General features: G+C 38.4%; 1 protein-coding gene across 2 annotated transcripts in view; it reads left to right on the forward strand.

Moving 5' to 3' along the window:
• SLC35F1 (solute carrier family 35 member F1) overlaps positions 1-25,381 on the forward strand; it is a 224,625-nt gene that overhangs the window by 106,649 nt on the left and 92,595 nt on the right. For both annotated transcript variants that reach the window (XM_068184328.1, XM_068184329.1), the window contains exon 2: positions 24,051-24,226. In XM_068184328.1, coding sequence (XP_068040429.1) covers positions 24,051-24,226 — 176 coding nt within the window. The remainder of the gene's footprint in view (positions 1-24,050; positions 24,227-25,381) is intronic.

The following is a 25,381-nucleotide window of genomic DNA, read 5'->3' on the forward strand; positions in this document are numbered from 1 at the left end:
TATTTATGTTTTCATCTGCTGTTGTTGAAATTATTTTGTGTTCCAGTGGATTAAAAAGTGTTATACTTGGAAACTGGGAAATTACATGGGCCTTATTATTAGGGACATCCAGCAGTAAAAAAAGGAGATGAGCTGTGCCTGCTGATTGAACACCATAGGGGATGGGCAGATCTGGATCTTTCTGGGGCATTTGAAGGTATTGGTAAAACAGGCCAGGCTGTGTGTCCCAGAGCCACACTGATCTGCTAGGAGCTGAGCAACAGCTCAGCCAGGCTTTTGATACCATGGAGGTGACTCAGAAAAGAATCAAAAGAGAGACTGGAAAATATTAAAGGGAGGGGTTTGATGAATTTGTTCCATTCAGTTTAACTTTTACCTAGATTCAACGACTGTAGAAATTCATAGTCTCAATGTAAGAGATGTTACTAAAATTCTGTGAGAGTTTTGAGCAGGGAAAAAAAAGGGGGGGAAAAAAGCTTTTTCTTAATTCATTACTGTACCTGATGCTTGCTGGAAGGAAGAAGCCTTAGAGAGAAAAGATAACTCTAGGGGCTATCTGTAAGTGGAGACCTAAACTGCAGGAAATAATGGTGGAGAAATCTTTAGTCTAACAAGGGCAAACAAGATTCAATAGTAAATGAGTCAAGGTAAATGCAAACTAGATCTTGGACAGTGAAAAGAATCTGATACTAATAAATTACCATCAGTGGAAATTTAAAAGTCATAACTGGATTTTTTTTTCCTTCAAAATTAAAACCTTTGTGTATGTAATATTGTAATTTTGCACATGATTATCCACTTGATACAGATATATCTCTTCAGCTCTTGCTGAAATCTTTGTATTTCCTTTTAGGAATCTTGTATAGTTCAAAAATGAGTCACTTTTTCTAATTACTTGTAATTAATACTTCTGGTAAATGAATGGCATGTCTGATTATTTTTTGTTTCTTTTCTTGCTTCTTTTTCCAGAAATGTTTAGGAGAGATGCAATGCATTCATTAGCAAGACGTTAACATTCATTTAACATAATTACCATCCTTTTTCCTAAGTGGAAAGATTTCCTTTTTAGACCAGAAAGCTGTGCTTTGAGCTGATCACAACATGGGAAAACTGACTTTGGTGAGGCAAGAGGAGAGCACTGAGAAAAGCCTGAGGAGGGGAACAGCCAGAGCTTAGCATCAACCAGGGAAAAAATGGGGGCAGAACACTATATGCAAATACTCCCTTCTCTTAAGCATTAAAATGTCAAAAGCTTATTCATCCAGGAAAATCATTACCTTTCACCAAAACAAAAGGAAAATTCATAGTTTTGTTCATTGAAATATTGCTGCATTCCACAGAAAGAGCTATTGTTGCTCCCCAAAAGATGAGGACTTTATGGCTGTGTAGGATTCACATAATTTAGGGAGTATTTCAGCTTCATTTACTAATTATCAAATTCTCCCAAGGTGCCAACTGGCAATTTTCTCCAAAATTCTTTGTTCACTTTTTCTAAGGTGGACTAGAGCATCCAATTGAAGAGATAAATAAAACAAGGTTAGGCACCATTCAAATCACACTTAAAAAGTCCAGCCATGTTATAGACTTTTTACATGCAGGTGGGTTTCATCCATTGCTGTTGATAATTCATCCAGGACATGGTTAATCAATTATCTTTTTCACTATGTCTGCTAAGCCCCTTCATGTTTGCCTTTAGAAACAGACCCAGTGTCAAGAGGATAAAGAAAGGCAGGAATGTGTTACTTGTCTTTAGAAAATGTGGATCATGGCCCCTTTCACAATGTTTCTCATGAAGTGGAGGATAAAGTTTGTGAATTGAAAAAAATGATAACCAAAAAGGACAGGGGTATGCCCATTTAGGCTTCATCCTCCCCTAGTGCTGGAGATGTTTCCTGAAAGTGATGAGGCACAGATGATTGAGTCCCCCTTTGTCACACCCATTTTTATACCCTTTCATAATGTTTTTTTGGCTTCATTTTCAGCACCTTTTCCTAAGAGAAATAAAGCTTTAATATTTATTTAAGTTGCCCTGCAAGCATATCTGGTTTTGTGGTTGTAGTTCAGCTGAGGGCTGACCAGATAAGCACACTGAGTGCAAATGGAGGACAAAAGACAGTAATGGCCGGGGAAGGCCTATCGACCCAGAATGCAGTGACACATTCTTTGCGTGTTTATGTAGTCTTTCAAAAAGCTGACAGTGTTAGGAGGGGAAATTTGCTTCCTGGGACTGCTGAAATCAGGAATACAAATAATTAACATTCTAAATGCTAGCTCTATAAGAGTTGCATGGTCATGCTTTGCTTCATCTCCTTGCTATTTTTCTATTTTTTTTCACTCTTTACTGCTAGTCTTCTATATCTATATAGCAGGCACAGTTCTTAAAAAAAAAAGTGGGAATAAAGAAGCTTTTTTCTCATCTCTTTCCATCAGCTAAACTTCCCATAGAAGCTGAACAACATCCTCTTTATCACGATTATGGGTTTCCACATCTTGGCATACTATTTCTTTCCTTTAGTGCATGCCAGCAAACTGAGCTAAGAGTGATGAAAGCAGAGAATAAGGCATGTATAAGGCCATATTTATTCACTTACATCAAGAGCATTTATTTACATGAGTGGGGCAAGTGAGATATAAGTTGCATTTGTAACTATGAGCAGCACACACCTGTGTTTCAAAAGATGACACATCGGTAACATTCTGCCTTGCACATGAAAATAATTAGTATTATTCATGGAAACATGAACGAAAGAAAACAGCTGTCAGCCTTTTGAGCCATTTTAGAACAAAAACAGAGCCCAGCCCTGCACCCTGCCCAAAGTGCAGCCTTGACTTGCATTGACAGGGGAATGTAGTGCTTTGACTTGGCTGTTGTGGAAATATGGACTGATGGCCTTTGCATTATTCATGTCAAATACATACTGCTGAATCATGGAAAAAGCCCCTGAGAAGCCAACTACTTTCTGTTGACAGCCTGAGTGCTTTTTAATTCTCACTCACTTATGTGGGAGGGTATGGCAAACTGTGTCCTGTGACACTGGACCTTATATTTGGTTCCAGTACATTGAATCACTCCAACAGAAAAGACACAGTATAACAAATTGTGGTTTGGCATGTTTGGACTTGACATTAGGGAACAATTCTTTGCTGGAGGGTACTGTAGTACAGGAACACGTTATCTTGAGGACTTATAGATTATCCATCCATGGAGGTTTTTAAGTCTAGGATAAGCAAAACTGAATCTGATCTAATCTGCTGTGGTGATAGGGCAGAAAGTTGGACTAGATGACATCCAGGTATCCCTTTGAATCAACATTTCTACAGTTCTGTGGCTTTCTCAGTAAAATACATATAAATTAGGCTTTTATTTTCACTACACTCTCTTTCTCAAAATCAAAGTATAAGCCATTATTTTTAGAGAGAACCAGGATCAACTCACATTTTTAGTGGTAAAGTGCCATTATTTTTAACAGTGACAATAAGGTTTGTTCCCTTGGATCACTAAAGAGCAAGACAACTATTATTTCAGTGGAGCAATAGGGAGAATGATTTTAATTTGAATCCAACTGTTGTTACAATGAAATTCAAAAGGCCATAATAAGGAGCTAAAACCCTGTGATTTGATAGTCAGCATTGATGTCTCCCTTACTGATCTTAGGGAAACCAAGATTTCATTTTATGGCATTAAAAGCCTCACAAGAACTTTCCAGCAATTAATTTCCTTTTAAGTCCTTCTCTAATGGCTCAAGCAGTATTTTCAAATTAATTTTGCTCATTCTTTCTTCAAAGATAATTTTTACAATTTGCAATAAATTTTAAAAAGTATAGACTTCTTACATGTTCAGGTGCAAAATCTCTAGTTTGCTAAAAGAAAATGAGTGTTTTATTACCAGGACAGATCAGTTAGACTCCTGTAACTCTAATAACCCTTCTCACAGTTATAACATTCTTTACCTGCTGTGAAGAATTATTTAAAAAGAGTTATTCTTACCTATCTGGAAAAGCTTCAAAGTCTGAACTATAAAAGCACAGTCTCTGTGGACCAGCATAGCAGAGTATTCATCCTTATGCAAATTATGTTTTGGAAAACACTATTCAGTCCATATAGTGAAAAATTGTAACAGAGGTAGAACAGTAAAACAAATTTGATTTTAACTACAGTGAAGTTTTCTTGGGGTTGAAAGCTTCGTAACATTTGATGGAGCTGAGAAATGCCACCAGTCTTGACATTACTTGCATTTGAATGGATTTCTCTGACTGAGCACATTCTTTAGCCATTTCTCATGTCTTCTTTTTAGTTTTTCTGAAAAGAGTTTCATAGCTTTTCTTAAAAGCACACCCAAAATATTCTACCTTCCAGTCAGTTGTGCTTTCATGACTACATTAAAAAATGAACAAAAAGACTTAGAATGTATAACCAATGATAGAAAAGGAGAGCAGATGGGAATTGATGTGCAGCAAAGGTGAGGGCTGTAGGAAGCATGTGAGGCTAGGAGTGGCAGAAAGCACAAGGAGAAGTGGTTGTGCTTTGCTTGGGGGTAGGTGGCTGCGCTGTCTTTGCAGGGAAGGGGGAGAAATTGTTTGGTCCTTTTGATTCAAGAGAGAAATTGAAAAAGTAGGATTCTCTGAAAAATCCAGGTGGTGTATTGTATGGCAAAAACAAAACACTTTCTGTTCCAGCAGTAGCTAAGGAAGATATCATCCAGAAGCTGGACACCTGGAAATGAGCAAGATTGTACAATCTGCATCCAGAGGACTGCTCTGGGTGCTGGCTGGCAGTGAGGAGCTGCAGAGGAGAGGAAATAAGTTATACTGGTTTATTAAAGACCAAAGAGGTGATTCAAATATTCATTGCCCTATCACCTTATCACTCATCTGACATTGCAGCATGATCTGGCATCTGATTAATCAAATACAAAGGAAAGGTTAAAGTAATTAGTTTTAATCAGTGTGGGTTTATGGTGAATACCTTTTGTCAAAATAGCTTTGTTCCTTTTCTGAGGTTGTTGCTAATTTAGGGACAGTCTTGAAATCATCTGTTTCAACTCTCAACCTTTTTCAACTTGCTAATACACAATGTTTTGATTAAGAAAATAGAATGATACAAAATCACCATTGTACACACATTAGGTGGTGTTAAAACTGGCATAGTGGCAGTTTCTAAACCTAAATGTGTTTCTCAAGCACAGAGGATGGTGAATTGCTTGCTATTTTACACTATTATCAGTGGATATGAAAGAAGAGAGAAAATTATTCCACATAAAATTTGCAGATGACACAAAGGTAAGGGTGTGTGGTAATAGTTAGCAGAGCAAGCTGTTGTACAGAGTGGTCTGCTCTGATTCCTATGGACAAAATGCAAGAAAGCAGTAGGAGTCTGTATGAGGCCAAGTAAAAGGACTAGATATAGGAATAAATACTGTGGACTGTGCTGATAGAATTGTTCTCTCTGTCCTAGAAAGCAGTATCAGAAAAGGTTGAGACACTGTGTGCAGAATTAGCAGGGTATGACCTCTACTGTGACTGTGTGATGCAAAAGGGAAAATGAGATCTTTGATATGTGAACAAGGGAATATTGAGGAGGTCTTGGTTATTGTATGGCTGGCTTTGGGACACTGTCCCATTGCATTGCTCAAGACTGAAGAATACTGATGACTAGAGAAGCTTTAAGTGAGAGCCATAAGAGTGCTAAGAGAAAGACTGTTTTATAGTGAAAGGCTTGGCCTGCTTAATTAAACAAAAATAAGATTAGAAAGTGACTTGATAGAATTCGTATGTGTTAAACAAAAACTGGTAATAGAGCATCACGAAGCAGTAGTAGAGTGAAAGCTGATGCTACCTAAATTCCTCTTTGAAATAATAGACTCAGATTTTAGTAGTTAGGTAATTAATCTCTGGACCAACTTGTCAAGACTCCGAAATCTCTCAATTGCAGAACAATGGACAGTACTTGATATCTTTATAAAATACATACTCTGATTCAAACAGGCACTAATTTTGAGATGTCCTGTGGTCTGTCTTATGCTGGTGCTAAAAGTAAATGGTCATGTGGATCCTTGATGACATTATAGCTTATTATATCTGTGTTCTTTTGTTGGAACTTACACACACCTCAACCTAGTCTAATGCAAAATAAAAAAAAGTATAAAAGGGAGAAAAAAGAAAGCAGAATGAATACCTGCAATAATTGTATTAATTTTAATTTTCATTTCAAACATGTTAGCTGTCACTGTAACAGACAGCTTCACTGGAAAAACATTTGCAAAAAATTGTTCTGCAGTAGCTTCCTAACCAGAAGCAGCTTAGCCAGGATGGCAGGTCATGCCAAGCACACCTGGTTATAGGGTCAGACAGCTGCTGGTCCCTCATAAAGCTCTTCTGATAAAGTGATTTTTATTCAATGCATTTTGAGCTTTATTTCTGATTTATCAGCTAAACTTGTTTAGCTTTTAGCTTTAGTCTTTTTCCTATTTTAACTTCTTTTCATACAGCAGGTAGCTGACAAAAGCCATAATATGATCTGGTTGTAGAAAGCTGAACTATGGAAATTCATGCTAGGTTCAATAAGGTTCATATAAGCTTTCCTTGAAACAACTTAATTAGGAATCTGATGGGTTTTCCCATGCCCTGAAGTCAAATAAAACTGAATGTCTTTCTGAAAGAGGATTTTGTGCAAAAAGTGGTTATTTCAGTTCTAGAGTTGCTCTGTAGAATGTTTTGGTGTGTGATATCCAAGGTTAGATTACATGAACAGTTTCTATTTTAATTATAATATCACAGCATGTAAAGTATCAAGCTGTGTATTTTTCTAAATACCCTGTACTGCTCAAATTAACTGTTTGATGTGAAGCTGCCTGAATTTTAGAACTGGGATCAAAAAAAATTTGTTGGAAAAAAATTCAGAAACTCAAACAGATTTCTTAAGGAGGAAACAGTTTTTTATGAAGAAGAAAACAAGTGGAGGTTGCCTTCTGTCTTGTCTACTTCTATGCTGTGATGGTTTACTCTTCTCTAAAGTGATCTAAGCATTAAATATTGAACATTAAGAGTTCTGAGATAATAGGTGTGGTGAGGTGAGTTTGAAGGCATTCACTTAGCAGGTAGCCAGGGAAATTTAAGATATGATAATATGAAAATGTTAGGTTTTATTAATAGATCTAGAGTTAGCAGATGTATGAAGAACTTTTATTTTCTGTGGGAATTTCCTCTCAAATTGTGAACCTTGCATACTTTGAGTAGGAAATTACACCTGATTTTTGTTTGCTTGATAATGAAACAAAAAAGCACTTACCCTGGCAGCCTGTGTCACCATTTTCTCCAGAGTTTTCACAATGACAAGAAAAATGTTTGGCTGCTGAGACTTTCAACCTGACTCAGATTTCACTTTAAAGAATATATTTTTCTCTGTGTCCTTTTTCAATTGATTGAAGTAAGAAATAAAGTTCACCTCTAGTGAGACTGGAGAAGCCATCACTGAATTTTCCACAAGTTACATTCTGACTCCAGTACCTGTATATTTGTAAGAAAAAAAAAAAAAGCCTATAAAATCCCTTGTGTATAGATCACAATTATAACTGTCATACTTGCATCACAAAATAGAATCATAATATGGTTTGGGTTGGAAGGGACCTTTAAATCTTATCTAGTCCAACCCACCTGCAATGAGCAGGGCAGTCTTCAACTAGACCTGGTTGCTGAGAGCCACATCCAGCCTGATCTTGAATGTTTCCAGGAATGAAGCTGGTACCACCTTTCTGGGTAGCTTGTTCTGGTGTTTAGTCTGGATGTCCCCATTTTAGTTTAAAACCATTATCCATTGTCCTATCTCAACAGGTTAGTTATCTGCAGAAGAAGTAAAGCAAGGTAGAGGTTTCCTTTTGAAACAAAACCAGTCTAAATGTATTCAATTTCTGTCCTGCAACCTAGGAGGAGGATGGAAGAGATTAAAAGAATGTACAAAAGAGGAGGCTGCAGCTGAATGGACATAAGTTTTAGATGCCTGATTATCTTCATCCACTTTGATGAGAGCTGTTTCTTCAGTCAGGAGCAAGGGGGAATGGGATTGTGAGGTTCAGCCTAAACTGTGTCAGCGAAACTGTAGAAGAAAAGCACAAAGCTTCAGGAAACTGAAAATCAATATATCCAGGCAATGAAAGCATTTTTATTACAAAGATCCAAAAGGTGTCACACAACAAAAGGTTTGCTGAAACTAGAAAAGAGGAAAGTATAAGGCATCAGCTTTCCCAAGTAAAAAATAAATTGCAGTTACAAAGAGACAATAAAATATACTTTTTGCAGGATAAGAAGGCCTTGCCTTCAAGGAGTTAGAAGGGGTGAAACGTCCAACACTGGAAGACATCTTGCACTGGATGTTCTTGTGGAGACTATTTTTGTGTTGCCCCTCTGTTCCTATTCTACTTCCTACATAAAGGCTTTCTGGTAGGCTTATTTAATAAAAGCTCATTTAATACAGAAAGGGGTCCTCTCCCTGAGATTTTTGACCTGAACAGACACAACAGTGGAGAGTAAATTGAGGCAGAGAGAGCTGAAGATATCCATGGGAGGTCTGTGGTAGAACTGGGACTAGGTGTGCTGAAAAAATCCCACAGTTATAGATCTCTGCCTGCTTTTCCTGATCCCCACTGCAAGGGTAGGTAAGACCTCTGGACCCAGGACCGTAGTTTCCATCCCACAAGCCATCCTGGATTACTGAAGTGCTTCATCTGTCTGAACTTTCAGAAATAATCAGACACAATAGAAAGTCTAACAATTATTTGCCACAGGGTCAGAAGGTGCAGGGTTGCTGGGTTTTTTAACTTGCTTGCCTCTGATATGAGACAAGCTCAGCAGACAGCGTGGTTGCTGCTGGCCTCAGCATGGTTGCTGCTGCTACAACTTCCATGTCCCTGGTGTTGAGCACAGGCAGAGGGAGGGCAGAAGTGTCTTAAGGTGAGACAAGAGGTGCAACGAGATCTTCTCCACTCCTGTGGTGGATTGACCTTGTCTAGCTGACAGGTGCCCACCAAACTGCTCTCTCACTCCTTCTCTTCAGCAGTTTAAGGCAAGAAAGTGGGATAAAAAATTCATGGGTTGAGACAAAGGTAGGTAATTGATCCCAGCCAGACCCAGGATGACTCCCAAGGACCCTGCAGGCAGGTTGTTCTCATCTTAGCTATTTCTTTCCCTTCTCACAACAGCGCCAATTTCCAACTATTCTCATTTCCAGATATTTATTCTGAAATGCAGCAGTGCACCCTCCCAACTGAGTAGTTCAGGAATGCCCTAAACGTTCATTAGGAACCCAAAGATTAAGCAAGCAATTTAGCAAAGATTAAACAAGTGATTACTTTGATGTTTCTCATTGATTTGATCTCTCCCTGTGCTCAGTCAGCAGCTCCTCAGCACCCCAAGCAGTCCCATCTCCATCTTTGGGCATGAAATGTTTTGAGCAGGCTGTGCAGACAAATTAGTAGGTCTCTTATTACATAAATCTGCATTATCTTCATTTTCTCAGAATGTAATCTGTACAGAGCTGTAAAGTCAATGACCTTTGTACAAGGTTTGTGTTGAAATTAATGTTTCTGTTTTTATTTCCTCCTTCTCAAAGTCTTGTTGTAGTTTGTTCCACAGTGTAACTTGGATTTTTAATTCTCATCTCTGACTACGAAAAGACATTGTTCATTCTGCTATGAATGCTCTTTCTTGAACTGAAATACTCTTCTTGAAGGAGTGGTTTCTGAAGCCATAGGTCTTGAACTGTTTTAAACTAGAAGAGGATAAATTGATGATATAATGAGTCTTCCTAATATCTGATTTCCATAGTTTGATGAATTTCAATATAGAATGTTTCATTAATATTATATAAAGAAGTGATTTGCAGGCAGATTAAGTGGTTGACACAGGTACTAAATAATAGAAGCATATAAATTAAATTCAAGCACACAATTAATTACAAGATTAATCTGTTCTTATCTGGTCCCATGATATCTCTCAAGTATTGCTGCATATTCATAATCATGTTAGTTCAGCTTGAAAATATTTTTAAATAAATATATTTATATATAACCTTAACATTATACTGATGATGTTCTGTACCTCATGTAGTTGCATACAGGTAAAGTGTGATACTTCCCAAGAGCGTAAACTGTGAACTGTGAGCAAAAAACAGTGTCTGGGTCTCAGATTGCTGCCCTGTTCGAAGGGCCATATACTGCCCACCTGTGCATGCAGTAAGGAAGCTGTAGCAGCAATGTGGCATGATTTGATACCAAAATTTTCTCATTGACTGCCGCTGTTTTGTTCAGATAGTTTCCCCTGTCAGGCCCTCTGATGTCTGTCCAGGCACGTGGCCTAGTAATCAGACTTAGGGAGCAATGGAAAATATTCACTAGGAGAAGAATCATCCTCATCAATTTCATTTGAAAATTTGAAGGGCTATTGTCCTGCCAAATTTGGTTTTGGTTGGTAAAGATATTTTTGCATCTGCAAACAGTCTTCTATAATGTCCTTTCCATCTGTCTTCCCAAGAAAATAAATCTTGACAAAGAATATATTAGGAAAATTAATCCACAATGCCAGAGGTTTAAGTCCAAAAAGGAGACAGAGGAGTCCTGTAACTTTATTTGAATAAAGGGAGGGGCCATGGGGCATTTCTCATGAGGTCTCTGAAATTGTTGGGTGACACAGCCCTGGTTTTATCCTATGTTCCTAGCCCCATCACCCTGTTCCTTTTCCCCAGTGGCTGAGGTACTCAGAAGGCGCAGACTTCCCGAATTGCATACTCTGTGCTCCCCTCTAATATGCACCCCTCTTTTATCTAAAAGAAAGAAAGAAAAAAGCTATTAATAATTCTAGTAAGTAATTGTTCTTTTTCTCTAGGTTCAGGGATTTAACATGGCCCCAGCTAAGCAACAGTCCATGTTGATTAGTAACATTTTCTAGAACTAACAGTTTCTTCTGTTACTTCTCTATAAGTACCTGGTCCTATCTACAAGCAGATTCACACAGTCTGTTTGTAAAGACACGTTCACCTTATTCCTTTCAGACAGAATCTGAAGAAGCAAAAGGAGACTATGTTTGGTAAATCGTGGTATGGTATTTCACAAGTATCACCAACTTTTCAGTCTTGTCTAGATTTCCCTGCTCCCACTTGGGCAGGCCACTGGGATGCTACACCTGCAGCAAAATTTTCATGGAGGAAACAGGGCTGAGGTCAGTGGCCTTCAGAAAGCTCAGTCCAAAATCCTCACACCTCACTCCAGCAAGCCCTGTCATGGCTTGCTTAACTCAGATATAACCGAGGATGATCCACGTGTACAAACTGGGCTTCACAAACAAGAGCATTTGACTTATACTAATTCAATTCAAACTGAATTAAATTTTAGTTTATTCCATAAGTAAATGAAGGCAGTAAATTAAAAGGTAGTTTGTTACATCTCTGAAGTACTTAGGTACTTTACAGCCCTGCATGGCCCTTGTCAGATAATCCCTTCCACACATAAATTAAGCAGTGCATGTTGCTCAAAAGCAACATGTTAAGTTATCTCCAGTCATATTAGAGAATGGCCCACATGTGCATAAGCACTTAGCCCAGCTGTGCACTGTACATGATGGGTGTGTCACTTGATTCACTTATGCAGCTATGAGAGAATTTCTGGCTTTTCTCAACTTCTCTTATTTCTTACTAGGAAGAATAAAAAGCCATCAATGGGAAACATAATGCATATCCTTACAATGAAATCTGATTTAATGGCTAACTTCAATTCCAAAAGGCAAGGAAACAGAGAGCTATGACTGGGATTTTGTCCTTCAGTTACAACTACAGCCTCAGATGCCTTTCAGAAGGGTGATTTCTGCAGAGCAAATGCTATTGAATAACATGGAAATTCTTCCTAATATTTTTAATGCTAATGATGGGTTTATGCATGTATTTTTGTATCAGTAGCAGTCTAAAGCTTTAGAGCAGAGTGTCTCAAATGTCATGCTTACACAGAATATGATTTCATCCCTGGTTTTTCCTCACACTTTTCAACTGTCAGATTGACCCCCTGCTCTCTGTGCTGCAAGCACAGATGTGAATCATGCTGGGAGAGGAAATAAAATAAACTTGCCAGCTGAAGGTTGTGACCACACTTGTATATGGCTGGGAGGCAAAAGGTCCTCTGGGTCCTCTGGTTCTCCTGGGACAGGGTGGGTTTTGGCATGCTATTTCCCTGTATATGGGAAGGAGATGGCACCTCAGCTGCACACACTGAGGACACCCTCAGTGGCCTGGTTACAGCCTGCTCATTGCCTTTGCATGACTCTACAGTTCAGTGCTGGCAAGGCAAAATTGTACCCACTCAGAAAAATCTTTTACATGATTGAGTTTTCTTTTCCTTTTTTGTATATCTGAAATTTAGATACTACTATTGTGAAGAAATTGCAATAAAGCAACCTGGAAGGCAGGGGGCAATGCTTTGGCAAATGTCACTTGGTTTATTTTCTTCAAGAGGACTTTACAGCTCCCGTTTTTTCACAGTTTTCATTTTAATTTAAGTGATTCACCACTCCCCTTCTTTAGGTCATCAGTGACTTCAGTCACACATTTGGCACTGCAGCAGATTCCTGTAGGCCAGGAATTTCTCTGTCTTGACCCTCTAAAAGTCTGCAGCTGGCAACTTCCCAGACCACTTACAGTTTATTTTTTATTTATTTATTTCAAACACCTTGCAGTTATGAATTCTAATAAAACAGGAAAAATTTTGTTATGTTTTTTCAGCTGAGCCTGTTCCATCATTGTGTGTCAGGTCTGTAGTAAATTTACACTGTTGACAGAGGCAGTTGTGCTGTTTCACCAAACTGAAAGGAAGATAGGAAGGGAGAGATTTATCTTGGAGCCTAAGGGTAGAGCAGTAAACCAGAACCACCACACTCAATCCTAAAAATTAAGAACTTAGTGTTGTTGGACTTTTCATTTAGTAGGAGTTGAATTTTCACCAGTTGTAATTTCCACTTAAAATGACTTTTTTCTTTTTGAATTGTAAGTAGTATGCAGAAGAATACAGCTGGAGAAGTTTGGACCTCTTGTTTAGTTTTGGCTGAGTAATGATTTTACCACTGCTGTGTATTGAACAAACAGCAAAAGCAAGGAAAAGGAGAAGGAGAAGTACTTGCACTCCACCTCTCTGTAAGGCTGGTTTTGCCGTGCCCCCTTTCACCAAGTGCTTCCTTTCCTGGAAGACCCTTCTGTATCTTAGAAGTAGGAAGGCAGAGAGGACCTGTGAGAGCACCTCTGGGTTATTGCTGAATCAATTTTGGGCACCCAACTCAAAATGCCTTAAAGGGACCTCGCTTTCAGAAAGGACCAGTAGCAGACAAAGAAAACTCAATACCTTTCAAGTCCTGCAAGTAGGGCACTCACAATTGATCCTGCTGGGCCAGGAAGGGTGTTGCCTGCTGAAACCCATCATTACTGTAGCCCTGGGGTAGTTACTGACTCAAACCAGGAATTCGCTCTCCAGTTGTGCCTCTGCAATTTCTCTAGAGCCAGAGCACAAACTTCTCTTCCAGAAGGTGACACCCAGTTCAGTAGAGCAGCCAAACTCTTAAATTGTTTGCCTAAGTGGCTTCAGGGGTCTTGTTCTGAGGACTTGCACTGACATATTCTGCCTCCTGTGGTGTATCAGCCACCAGATTAGTGGTAGATCTATTGAAGATGTTTTCTATTTCTCCATAATGAAGTTGTGCCACCCTGAAACTCAGTATGCAGACTTCACAGGCAAGAATAGGATAGAGACAGACACTCACCCAAAGGGGGAAAATCCTGGCCTCCATGCATTAAAGAACTGTTTGGGGAAAAAAATGCATAAAACTTTCATGTCCTTGCATTTGTCATAATATCCATGAGCAAGCAACTTTGAACATTATTCCTGCTTGAGGGGCTGCAGAATGAGGCAGCAGCAATGCAACCCACACATGGGAAAAAGCAAAAGAAGGTCAGAGCCTTAAAGTGAAGTTAGAATGAGCCACAGGCACATGAGCATCTCTCCTTTGAAGCAGATGGAGATTTGCAAAAGTGTGCAATGGCTTAGTGCTGTCCTTGATGAAATGCAAATGTGGGTATCCTTTGTCTTTCTGTACCAAGGGTGCAATTAAGAGGCCAATATTCAGGGGCCAATTTAAGGACATTTTTCTTAAGGTTTCTTTTATATGCTTCAAGCATATAGATTATGGAGTAGAAACTCACTGTAAAAACGATGTAACCTTCTGGGAATTGCATATGCCTACTTGGGGAGAAAACGCCATCCACAGAAACAGAGATTTTTTGAAATATGAAACAATTTTCAAGAGTTGCAGGGGGAAAAAAAAGTAACTGTTTTGTTCTGAAGTTATAAGTGTAGTTAGTTTTATCCAAGCAAAAGATTTAACATAACCCTGGCAGATAAATTTGATTTTTAAATATATATTTACAATAGATATTAAGTGCTCTCTAGAATGAAAAAAAAACCCATTGTTATTTTGCAAATGCACTGATATTAAAAAAAGAAAAAAAATTCTACCTCTTGTAATAATTGGATTATTAGCTTTAGTTCTCCAAAAGCCAGGCATGATATTCATAGATGCATTTTTGCATTTCCAATATTAATATCTGTCCTTTTTTTACCTCCAGTTATACAAGTAAACTATAATTTTTTTTTAGTTACTTAATTGTAGATGAGCAGTCAGTACACACATATGCATATGCTTAGAGTTATGAATTTTCTGGGGACAGAAATTCAGAAACTATTTTTGCCACTTTTGGGAGCATCAGAAAAAATCTGAAATCATCCATCATCTTGACTCACATACATACTATTTTCTAGGAACTCCAAGCCCATACTTCTGTGTTTCTGACAACACTGAATTAAGTCACAGTAGCATCTATCACTTGAGGAGTCTTGAGTCATATGAACTTGTTTTCCATCAGACCATTCAATCAAGATTGGCTTATCAGTGGCAGGGGTATAGCAGGAGCTGTAATGCTTTTCATCTCCTCCTTTATCAACTGTCTCTCAATAGCTGTAAGAGTCCATAAACCCCCATCAGTTTAAACTGTATTAGCACTGTACAGTAATGGCAAGAGAGCAGTAAGAAGTGATGTTGTACTACTTTGGGCACTAGTGAGCTATTTTTCTTGATGCTGGGAATCATCCAGGTCTATTACTGTAGGCTTTCAGCTCCTCTGAGAAAACTGGGAGCTGATGATGATCTTAACTGAACTGAAACTTTATAACTCTCTCTCATATTATCTAAAGATGTTCATCACTGTATTTATAATGTCCTGAGCCTTAGGCATAAAAACCACTGCAAGTGAGATGAGCTAATGCAATTTGACAGTGAATTTCTTTTCTACAAGAAACAGAGAGCCATCAGTTCTTCCACATCCTCATTACTTCCAACATCTGAAAGCTCAGACTGGTGCATTTGGAAGAGAGTAAAGATAAATATCTATCTCAAAGCCACATCTATTTGTGTGCTTTATTCTTGAATGATAAAAATAACTGATCAGCAGCCCAATGACTGCCTAGATTTCATTGGCAAAAATGTGGTATTTTCAGTGGCTGTCACATGGATTTCTAGCTTGAGAAATTACAGCTCACTCCTAATACATAATTGAGTCTCTCGCTCTATTTCTAAGACTTGAAATATCATTTTGAATTAATTTTTGGATAATGATGGAAGAAGTTACTTTTTCAATAGTACCATGTTCTGCAGTTGGTGTTTGTAAGCTCTTGTATGGAAAGTTAATTCTGCCATTTATTATTCCAATCTAGATCAAATATTTACAAATTTATATATTTATATATCTTCATTTCTCTAGTCATACTTGGCTAGACAGTGAAATTTATAAAAATTTATGGACTGCAGCTAGCTTCAGTCAATTTATTTGATTAAAATAACCTGAAATACAATTATTTTATCTCATGGTCATCTATAATTATTCTTCTGATTTCATCACAAAGATTGAAATATTTTCAGTCTATCCAGTATAGGCTGAGAAGTTGCCAAGAACTTTATATGGAGAGACCATCATTCTTAAAGAGAAAAACCTCTGGGGCTCCAAGTCTGTTGATTTTTACCTGAAAAGGAACCAGGAAATTGCTGATTGGAAGACAGATGTCATTTTGAAAACCTAGGCATGTTTTTATGATAAACATGTTTTCTGTTCTTTGTTAGCTCACTGGTAGGATGACTATAAGAAAATTGTGCCAAAACACACACACACACACCATGCCTCCAATTTGCTTGTAAGGATTTAGCACTGGACTCCATCAAGATAATAGCATGGAAGTTTTGTCACCACACTTTCCTTTTCTATCTTTAAACGTGGTTCTTATCTTATTCAATAAGAATAATTTAAAAAGGAATGCCTTCTTTGCACTTAGAGTCAGTGCAGCAGGTGTCCCAACAGTATATACTTAACTATTAAGTGCAGGGATATGTTTTATCTGCGTAAGAATAGTCTTAAAAAAATTCCAGTTACTAAAGTGTTGTAAAACACATATAACTATGACCATGTTTCTGTGTGAAGTTGGGGTTATAAGTGTATGGTAAATTAAACCTATTTTCAAGAATTGCTGTAACTGGCAATATACAAGAATTGGAATATTTATTAAGTAAAAGCTCATCTTAAGATACTGCTTCAGAGACTCCCAAGGCTTGCTAAATGTGATTCTGCGTTGTTTTCATCCAAAGTCAACAATCTGGGCTGGTCCCTCAAGCTATTACTGAAAAGCAGCAGAGCCTGAGCCTGCCACAGCTTTGAGGCAGATGTACCTGCACCTTGATTTTAAGTGATATCCCCAAAAGGCTCTTAAAATCAAGCCCAGTTGTATTTGAATACAAATTAGAACCTTAATGTCTTGAATAGAAAAAACTTCAAAGCAACTAGGAAAGCCAAAAAGCAAAGGATAAGAAGCTTGGGCAGCTCTCCCCATGCCCAGGGTGTCCTTCCAGCTGAGGCAGTGGCTGCTGGGGCTTCTTCAGCTCTAGGGAAGTGCTGGCTGTGTGTCTAGGTCTGGCTGTCCCTTCGCTGCCCCTCAGGGCTGTCCCTTGGATGCTGCAATGAGGTGCTGGGCCCAGCTGAGGAAAGAAGCTGTGGAGTTGATGCAGAGCTGCAGTGCAAGTGACAAGTTGCTGGGGAGGTGGCAAGAGAGGATGATGAGAACAAGGAGGTGCAGAGCTCCCCTCTTACCCCCTGCTTATGGCACAGAGAATTTCTTTTGAGCCTCAGTGGGAGCTTGAGGTAGTCTGCAACTCACTGTGTAGAAAACCCATCCTTTCTGCTGAGATCCAGTAAAAGCCTGAACATCACATAAATGCAATAAATATTTCAAAATAATGACTCACTAGAAATTAAGTGATGGATAGGCTTGGTGTTTCTTTCTCTGATTTGTTGGTTTATATTAGTGTTGTTTGTATTCTAATGCACTGTATGTCTTTAGTTGGGATCCAGACTTTGGTGTTTCACTGTTCAGCCATGGCTTGATACCTGTATTCTGAAAATATTTTACATTGATTTGTTCTTCCTTGACAGAAATATTAAAAGTGTCTTTTATTTAGACCTACAAACCCACTGTATTTTCTTGAGATGTCATCTAGAATGATTGCAGGGAATGTAGACTATTGGAGTAGTTTACCAACATAATGCCATGGCACAGCGGCCCATGATGTTATTATCAGTGTATGTGTTGGGTGATGTGCTTGCTATTAGTGCTGTGAACCTTTAATTATAGAATACTGGGACTGCTTCTGTAAATTCCTCTAAAGCAGTGTACAGCAGCTTTGATGCATTAACTGAAGATACTTGCTGCAATCCTTACCTTATTGAGAGAGGCAGAGAGGAGGGATGGGTTGCATGTGCCAACTTGTAGAATTTCTCCCCTGAGTAACAGGCATGTCAGAATAAGGGGAAAATAAGAAAAGACAAGTTTCCATGCAAAATTAGTGTAGAATCTTGTTCTCTAGATGCAATCAATTTCAGAGCAATGCAGGACGAATAGGAGACTTCATATGCTTCAAAGCTATTATAAAATCTGCAGCTTTAGCTTTCAGTGAGAGCTCAGTTGATTGTCCAGAACAAATCTTGTTAATTTATTCTTTCACAAGCTGCCTGTGTCAATGTTAAGTGTGAACCACAAAATATGGAAGTAATGTCCGTGTCCTCATTAAGCAGCTATTCAAGTGGGGGGTGGTGTGGGAGCTTTGGAACTCAGCTGCAGTGAAAAGAATCACATTCCATGCTGGTGCTGGTAGTTAGTATTTGTGATTTTTGACATGTGTTTTTCCTGTGTTTTCTATGGTAATATGCGTCAACATTCCTAGAATCTTAAAATAACTAGAATCTTAAAATAAGATTCCACATCCACATCCACCTGTAAGCATTTAAATAAACTTAACTGGATTTCTACAGGATACAGGGGCATAACTTCAGCTTACTTTGAATCAATGGGAAGTTTTTAAGACCTTGATTTATTTCTCTTCACGCTTTTATAGAAACACAGTAAAATGCACTCAAGTGAAGAAGCTTGGCAAAACCACAGTGCTGTGACAGACATCATCAACATCACTATGGCATAGCAGTTGTCAGTCTCTGAATGAAGTGTATCTGTTTTTTCTTTTTTTAAGTACATGGTTGGAACATTTGGAGTGGTAACTTTGTGTTGCAGACATTACCGTCCTGGAGAAAGCACGATCCTGCCTGCAGGCCCTTTCTAACAGTGCCATAAAGCAGCCTTTACAGATGTGCTCCTCTAGTAAAATTTTGGCTCAGAAAACAGACTGTCAGTCTCTTGTCTGCTGGAGCCTGTGGCATGCTGAAGGATTAACACACCTCATGCTAGAGATTAAAAGTAGTGGTAGCTTCTGTTCTTTACCATCTGAGATACTCTAAAACTAATGCACTGGAGACTTACCAGTGGAAAGATAACAAATAAAGTACAAAAGAGAGGAGGGAAAGCAGTTAAATTAAAGTGACATGGAGAGTGCTTTAAAACAGGATTTAGTGTCAATTAAGTAAGCCTGAATGTTTCAATCACTTGGCCACCCCTTGAATGTCGCTGATTCTCCAGCATACAGCAGCTGTGATTGTGTGGTTCCTTCTCAATGTTGCACTGCCTTGATTTATTGTTGTGAAGAGTGTTTCTATGTTCTGGGAATGAAGTAGTATTCAGAGCTAAATGTTTTATTAACTTTGTGTAAAATAATTACAGGATAACCTGCAGATAGCTGTTCAGTACACTTTATTACACCAGTGTTTATGTGCAAGGAACCAAGCACTAGCTCCAGAATTCTTTGACATGAGAATGTCTGCCTTCAGAAGTTTGGCTTTGTCATGGCTAATAACGGAGATACTCAAGTGACAGAAATTTCCATAAGCCTGGAGGATCAAGTAAAAAGATGCACAGCAGCTACCAGCCCAGACATTTAAACAGAATTAAATGGCTCCCAACCTAAAGATGAGGCTTTGTCTAATGGCTCCAATCCTAAAGAGACAATAAAGAAGTATTTTTAAAAATTCTGTTAGTATGCTGTGAAAAACCTACTTAGCAACATGACATCTGGAGGTTTAGGAGTAATTCTGACCTACTTCTCGCTTCAAAATACCCATCTGATCCTAGGTTAATGGTTGGACTAAATGACTTTTTCCGAGCCTAAATGATTCAATGATTCTATGCATTTATGAGATCAAAGCTTAACTACAAGCTGAAGATCTTTCCCTGTTTTAACTTGGTTTGAAAAAGTACTGTTGGTGTTACTGAGGGAAAATGGGATTTTTGAAGAATTACTTTGTTTTGATTTAAATAAAGTACAAGTAGAGAAACAGAATAGCACTCAGCTAAAGAGAAATTTGATCCTGAAAGGCAGAAACCCTCACTTTTATAAAGCTTTTTGTGGAAAGACCCTCTTTTTAGTGTACTGTTTGAAGGCCATCAAACTACACAGCCTTTCTTCAAGATATGAATGAATGTTGCTTCCTCAGTGAATGAATGTGCTACTGAAGCCAGCACGATAGACCAAAGGCTTAGGGAAGAAATCATCCTTTGTGCCAGTCTCTGAGTGGTGGAGCATATGAAAAGCAACACAGAAATGTTGCAGATAGGAGCAATGTTGCATATTTCAACAGTCTTATGATTTTTGGGGAAGATACTTATGAATGCCAGATGTGACAGCACTGAGTTAGTGTCTTTTTACTTTGTCTAAAGGAAAGGGTAGGTTTTCCACAGCCATTGAAATCTTTTCAGTGTTTGCTTGCTGCTTCTTCTTAAAAAAGAATGGGTATGTTATTATTCTTATCCAGGTATTAAAGGCTCAGGCTCAGGAGCTAAGACTCTTGTATTATTAGATCATCATTTATGGGAAAAAAATTTAAATACAGTTAATGCTACCAGCATTTTTTTTTGTAAAATTCAGGCATCTTACATTGGTTATTAGGTTTAGCAAAAAATTGTATTTTTCTATATAGCTCCTGATATTGTCACCAATTAAAAAAAAAATTGTTTCTACTTTTCTGTTTGGAGAGAGATGAGTTATTCTCTTCCATTCAGCCAAGGCAAAAATGAGCATTTTACTGATCTTGGGATTTGCTTTCTCTTAATTTTAATTTCATTATTGTTTTCCATGATAATGATTAGTGTGACAGAGCCTACAGTGGTGAGAGAAGGGGAGGACACAAAATCTTCTGTGCCACTGCTTATCATTTATGTCTGTAATGGGCATATTACTAGGTGTGACAGGAGAGTTTAATATGGGCATGAACAGTTACATTTTGTAAAATAGATCACCTTTGCTTCAAGTCTGAGCATTTAATGGGCACTTGAATTAGTTCTTCTTAAACATCTAACATGCTACTCTTTGCACTGATGAAATAAGAATAATTTATTTATCTTTCTGTGTCATATATCAACTGTGAAATGTTTAACTAAGTCCTGACTGAAAGAGAAGCAAAACAGCTTGATTTCAGAATGAGTTTTCTTGCATAATTAGAAATACCAAATGTGTGCAAAAAATCAGAGAGAAGCAGTATGTGTGTACTCAGTATCATTTATGTAGTCAGTGTTTTGAAAGATAGTGTCATTGATGGTACTACTTGCACTTGGACTCCCTCCCACAAAGTAGTTTTCTGCAGTTTTTACATTCAGTTTTTGTCTAAAAGACATTTTTTACTCAAAAGTTGTTTCAAATTACAGAGATTATACGGATTCAACTTTTACCTACAGACTTGGAGGTGTTTAGGTTCACAGTCTTGAATTTTGCACGTCTATATTTACTGAACTCTGATTACCCTTTGTGTTCATTGATGACTTCAATAACACAATAGCAAGTGGATTTTTGGACATATTTTGTAATTGACAGAAGACACAGAAAGGTATTCTCAATGACTTTTCAGGAATAAGACCATAACATTTGAATTACCTTCTTGTTTATAAGTTTATGAAATGTAAAATACAGAAGCTGAGGGCAGGCTGCGCGTGTCTGTGTGTGTCTGTGTGTGTATGTGTATGCTGTAGACATTGACTCTTTAGGAAAACTGCCACTTGTAGATGAGGTTGAATGACTTAGCAAAGAATCAACTATGAAAAAATATGGTTGTTTTATAAATTGCAAAATAACAATGAAAGAATCAAAACAGCTATCAAACACAGCTTTGAAATTTACCTAGTATTTTTCAGGCTTTGTTGGTTGGATTTTTAATGTAAATATCAGTACAGACTGGTTAGACCTGGTGACACACCTGAATATAGAGAGCTGAGCTAAAAAATATGCCTTTTGTAAGGCCTCATCAAACTTCCCACCAGTCTGAAAAAATGTAATGATTAGTGTGGTTCCCAAAAGCTAACAGCCCTAGGGGAGCAATAAATATGTTATTGTGAGAATCCTTTCCTCAGAGAGGGTGTGTTCAGCTTTATGTAAATTACGCAGGATCCAGGATGCTTCTCCTCAGAGCAGGTGCAGTCCCTCAGTGAATGTAATACACTTTCACTCACAGGCACAGCCAAGATACAAGGACACACCTGCATTTCATGTAAAGCCGGCAACCGATTTGCAAACATCTAATTTACTAATGAAATGAAACTATAGAAATGGCAGTAGGCAAGAGGACACCCCTGCATGAAACTTAATTACAGAAGGATGTAGGAAACAATATCCAGCTAAATGAAGAACTAAACAAGTGTGCAAGATTATATGTGGATTTAAATTGCAGTCACTATTCAAATTTCCTATCCCATGTCAACAGCGGAGCAGGTAACAGCAGGAACTGAGGATCAATAGTGTAGACAGCATTTGCATCATGGTCTTGGATGTCACCTCTGTCAAGTGCATTTGTTTCCCTTGGTTGTGTTTCACAGTAATGTGAAAGCAGAGGTAGCAGTAGTAGAGTCTTACTTGCTACTTCTCCAGCAGTGTCCCATCAAAACACAGGATTTAGCATAATAAAGTTTGTTCTTTACTCTGTGTGTCAGGCTGTTTGTCAGTGAGGTATATTAGCTGAATATAACTACCCGGCCTTCCAGTGCCTCTTTGGTTAAATCATGCCATGACTGACACAATAACACATTAGTGGGAGGATTGTTTAGGAGAAAAAGGGAAACAAGCTTGACATTTGAGTTTACCAAGTTGTGGGAGCACAGATGCTCATCACTGCCAAACACGCAGAGCCAAGGTCAGGGAAATTTGTGAGGGAAAGCAAAACAGCCTTGAAGCAATATTTTTTTTAGTGTCTGGCAGAGAACACACATGAGAACACCCTCCTTCCTCTACTCCCTTAGGATTGCCTAGCTCCCTTTCCTGATTCCAGACTCAAATGAGACATTGCAGAACGTGCTCCTCTCCTTCATGTCTTCCCCTAGGGAGCCCCCTCTGTTCTGGGGGCTGATGACAGTAACAGTAGCAGTGGGAAGGGCTCAGACTAGCTGTCCCCTTTGGATGCCCTTTTACTCTCCCTGGCATTGTTTTTGCTTGCTTCTCTACCAGACCAGCACTTCTTGCATCTCATTCTCCTGCATGGAAAGGTGTATCTGTAGAGCAGGACTGGTCAGCATGAGAGTCTTGACTCATGGGGGACCTGGGAAAACTCTTAAGGGTAATTAAAGAAATACAGATATTACTGTGTTGTGGGCATAGGAGATGCTGGCACAAAATTTGGAAAAGGAGGATTGTTTAGACTCAGTTGGGCTGTGTGGTTAGATAATAAATTCTACAAGAAGAGTAAAAGAGATGGAGGTATTTGGAGGGAAAAAGTCTTTAAAATATAGCAATTTCTGCAGTAAAGAGAAAATTATAGGAAGACAGAGAACATGCACAAAAGAAGAAACTATTTGAGACCTGTGGGGAAAGAGAATGGGGTTGTAATAGGAGAATGCAGAAGATACTGGAAATGAAAAACAAGAAAAACAGATTAAAGCAAAAAGCCTAACCAGAAACTATATTTCTAACAACCAGAGGGAGACAGGAAGGGGAAAATTGTAATCTCCTGTTGCCATCAAGCAGGAGAGAAAGTAAGCAGTCGGAAAGGTGAAAGAAAATATATTTGCATAGTAGATGGAAAGAATAGTTTATATGATGAAATGTATATTCATCTTGATGACGAAACATGATGCTTTATCTTCTTTTTCTCTTTGGCTGCTAAGTCCTGAAAAAGCTGTCTTTCCCACTGTGTCTGAGTGATAACCCTGTGTCTTTCTGTTAAGGAGGATGCTCAAAGGAAGCAGTACTGTGTTTTGGTTGATTTAAACTATCATTTATCCTTTGTGAAATGTGAAATGTAAAATTAAATGGTAGGGACGTGCCGTCTGCTGTTGTTTAACATGTGAATAAAAGCTACTATGTTGGCACAATGTTTATGCTCATGATAAGAGCAGGAATAATGGAAATGTTATGTTGGCTATACCCAGCAGGTCCCCTCATTGACTGAAGCATCATGTCTTTTCAATGTCCCAGAAATGCTGAACATGATTCCTGGAGGAGGATGAGCATTTCTTCCTTAGTGAGAAGGCTGAGTGTTTTATGTCTGTTATTCTCATTCCTTTCAGGGATCTCTTGCTGTCTGTGGCACTTGGCCAGGTACTCTCCCTCCTTATCTGTGGCATTGGTCTCACAAGCAAGTATCTGTCAGAAGACTTCCATGCCAACACACCTGTTTTTCAGAGCTTCCTCAATTATATCCTTCTGTTCTTGGTTTACACAACAACGCTAGCCGTCAGACAAGGTAAGTGTCTCTCTGAAACTGTTTTATAGAAAACAGTGAGGATAAAGGCTTTTGCAGAACAACAACAAACAATATGATTCAGACACATATCCCACTAACATTTGTTCCATATTTACATTACCTGGAAATTCGTATTGGATGAACTGAAAAAAACATCAACAAATCTTCATTATCAAAAAATGAATCATTAGACCTGAAGGACTGGGGTGCTACCTAAAAGCTAAAATAAACATCAGTACTTTTGAATTCTGATTGTTCTTGCCTTACTGGGAAATTTTTCAAGTATGATTTACATCTTATGTAGACTAAGAAGAGCTCAGATACCAGCAAGGAAGAGCTTGCTAGTTCTAGATGCTGATCATGGCAATTCAGTAGTTCACTTACTAGACAGAAAGAAATAGCAGCCAGTCTTTAGCTATTGGAAAGTCAGGGATGAAGGGAGAGATTTCAGGGTGCTCTCTCTCTGGGAGGAGGTTTGGGCAGAGCAGCTCCATGGCCCTATCACTGCTTTGCCACGGGGCCCATGTAACACATCTGGCCTCCAAAATGAGAAATGCATTGCAGTATGCTTTGGTACTGTTTATCTAATGATATTCTCTTTGACAGTCTATATATACTATGAGGGGTTGTGCCTTTCCTGCACAACCCTTCCCTTCTTTGAGAGTTCATTTCTAGATGAGGTATGGGAAGTGAATTTAAGTACAGTTCTCAGCCACTCTTCCTTTTTGTAATAATTTTATTTATTCACCTTCACAGAACATGTAGATTAGAAGCTAAATAAAAGAGAAAAAATATGTGTTCTCCTGACATAAGGAGGGTAGGGCTCTGTGGAGGGTAACAACTACAAAATGTATTAGGCTGTGGTACATTTATCAGCATACTGAAAGGCTCATGTTTTCTTACAGGAACAATGATTTTTGGATCGTTCTTTGATGTTGCATCTTTTAATGTTTTGGGAACAACCCTGAAGCTTAAGTTCTTCACTCATAGCACAATCTTGTGATACAATGCTGAAAGTGTTCCAAAGCAGCAAGGACTTAATTTCTATGCAAAAAATGAACAGTCAAAAAAATACCTCTGTACTCCTGCAAAAAGCACTTAAGCATATTACAACATAAGTTTTATAAACATTGGTCCCCATTTTGCAGAGGTGAT

Source organism: Anomalospiza imberbis, chromosome 3, assembly GCF_031753505.1.
Source record: "Anomalospiza imberbis isolate Cuckoo-Finch-1a 21T00152 chromosome 3, ASM3175350v1, whole genome shotgun sequence".
Taxonomy (NCBI): Eukaryota; Metazoa; Chordata; class Aves; order Passeriformes; family Viduidae; genus Anomalospiza; species Anomalospiza imberbis.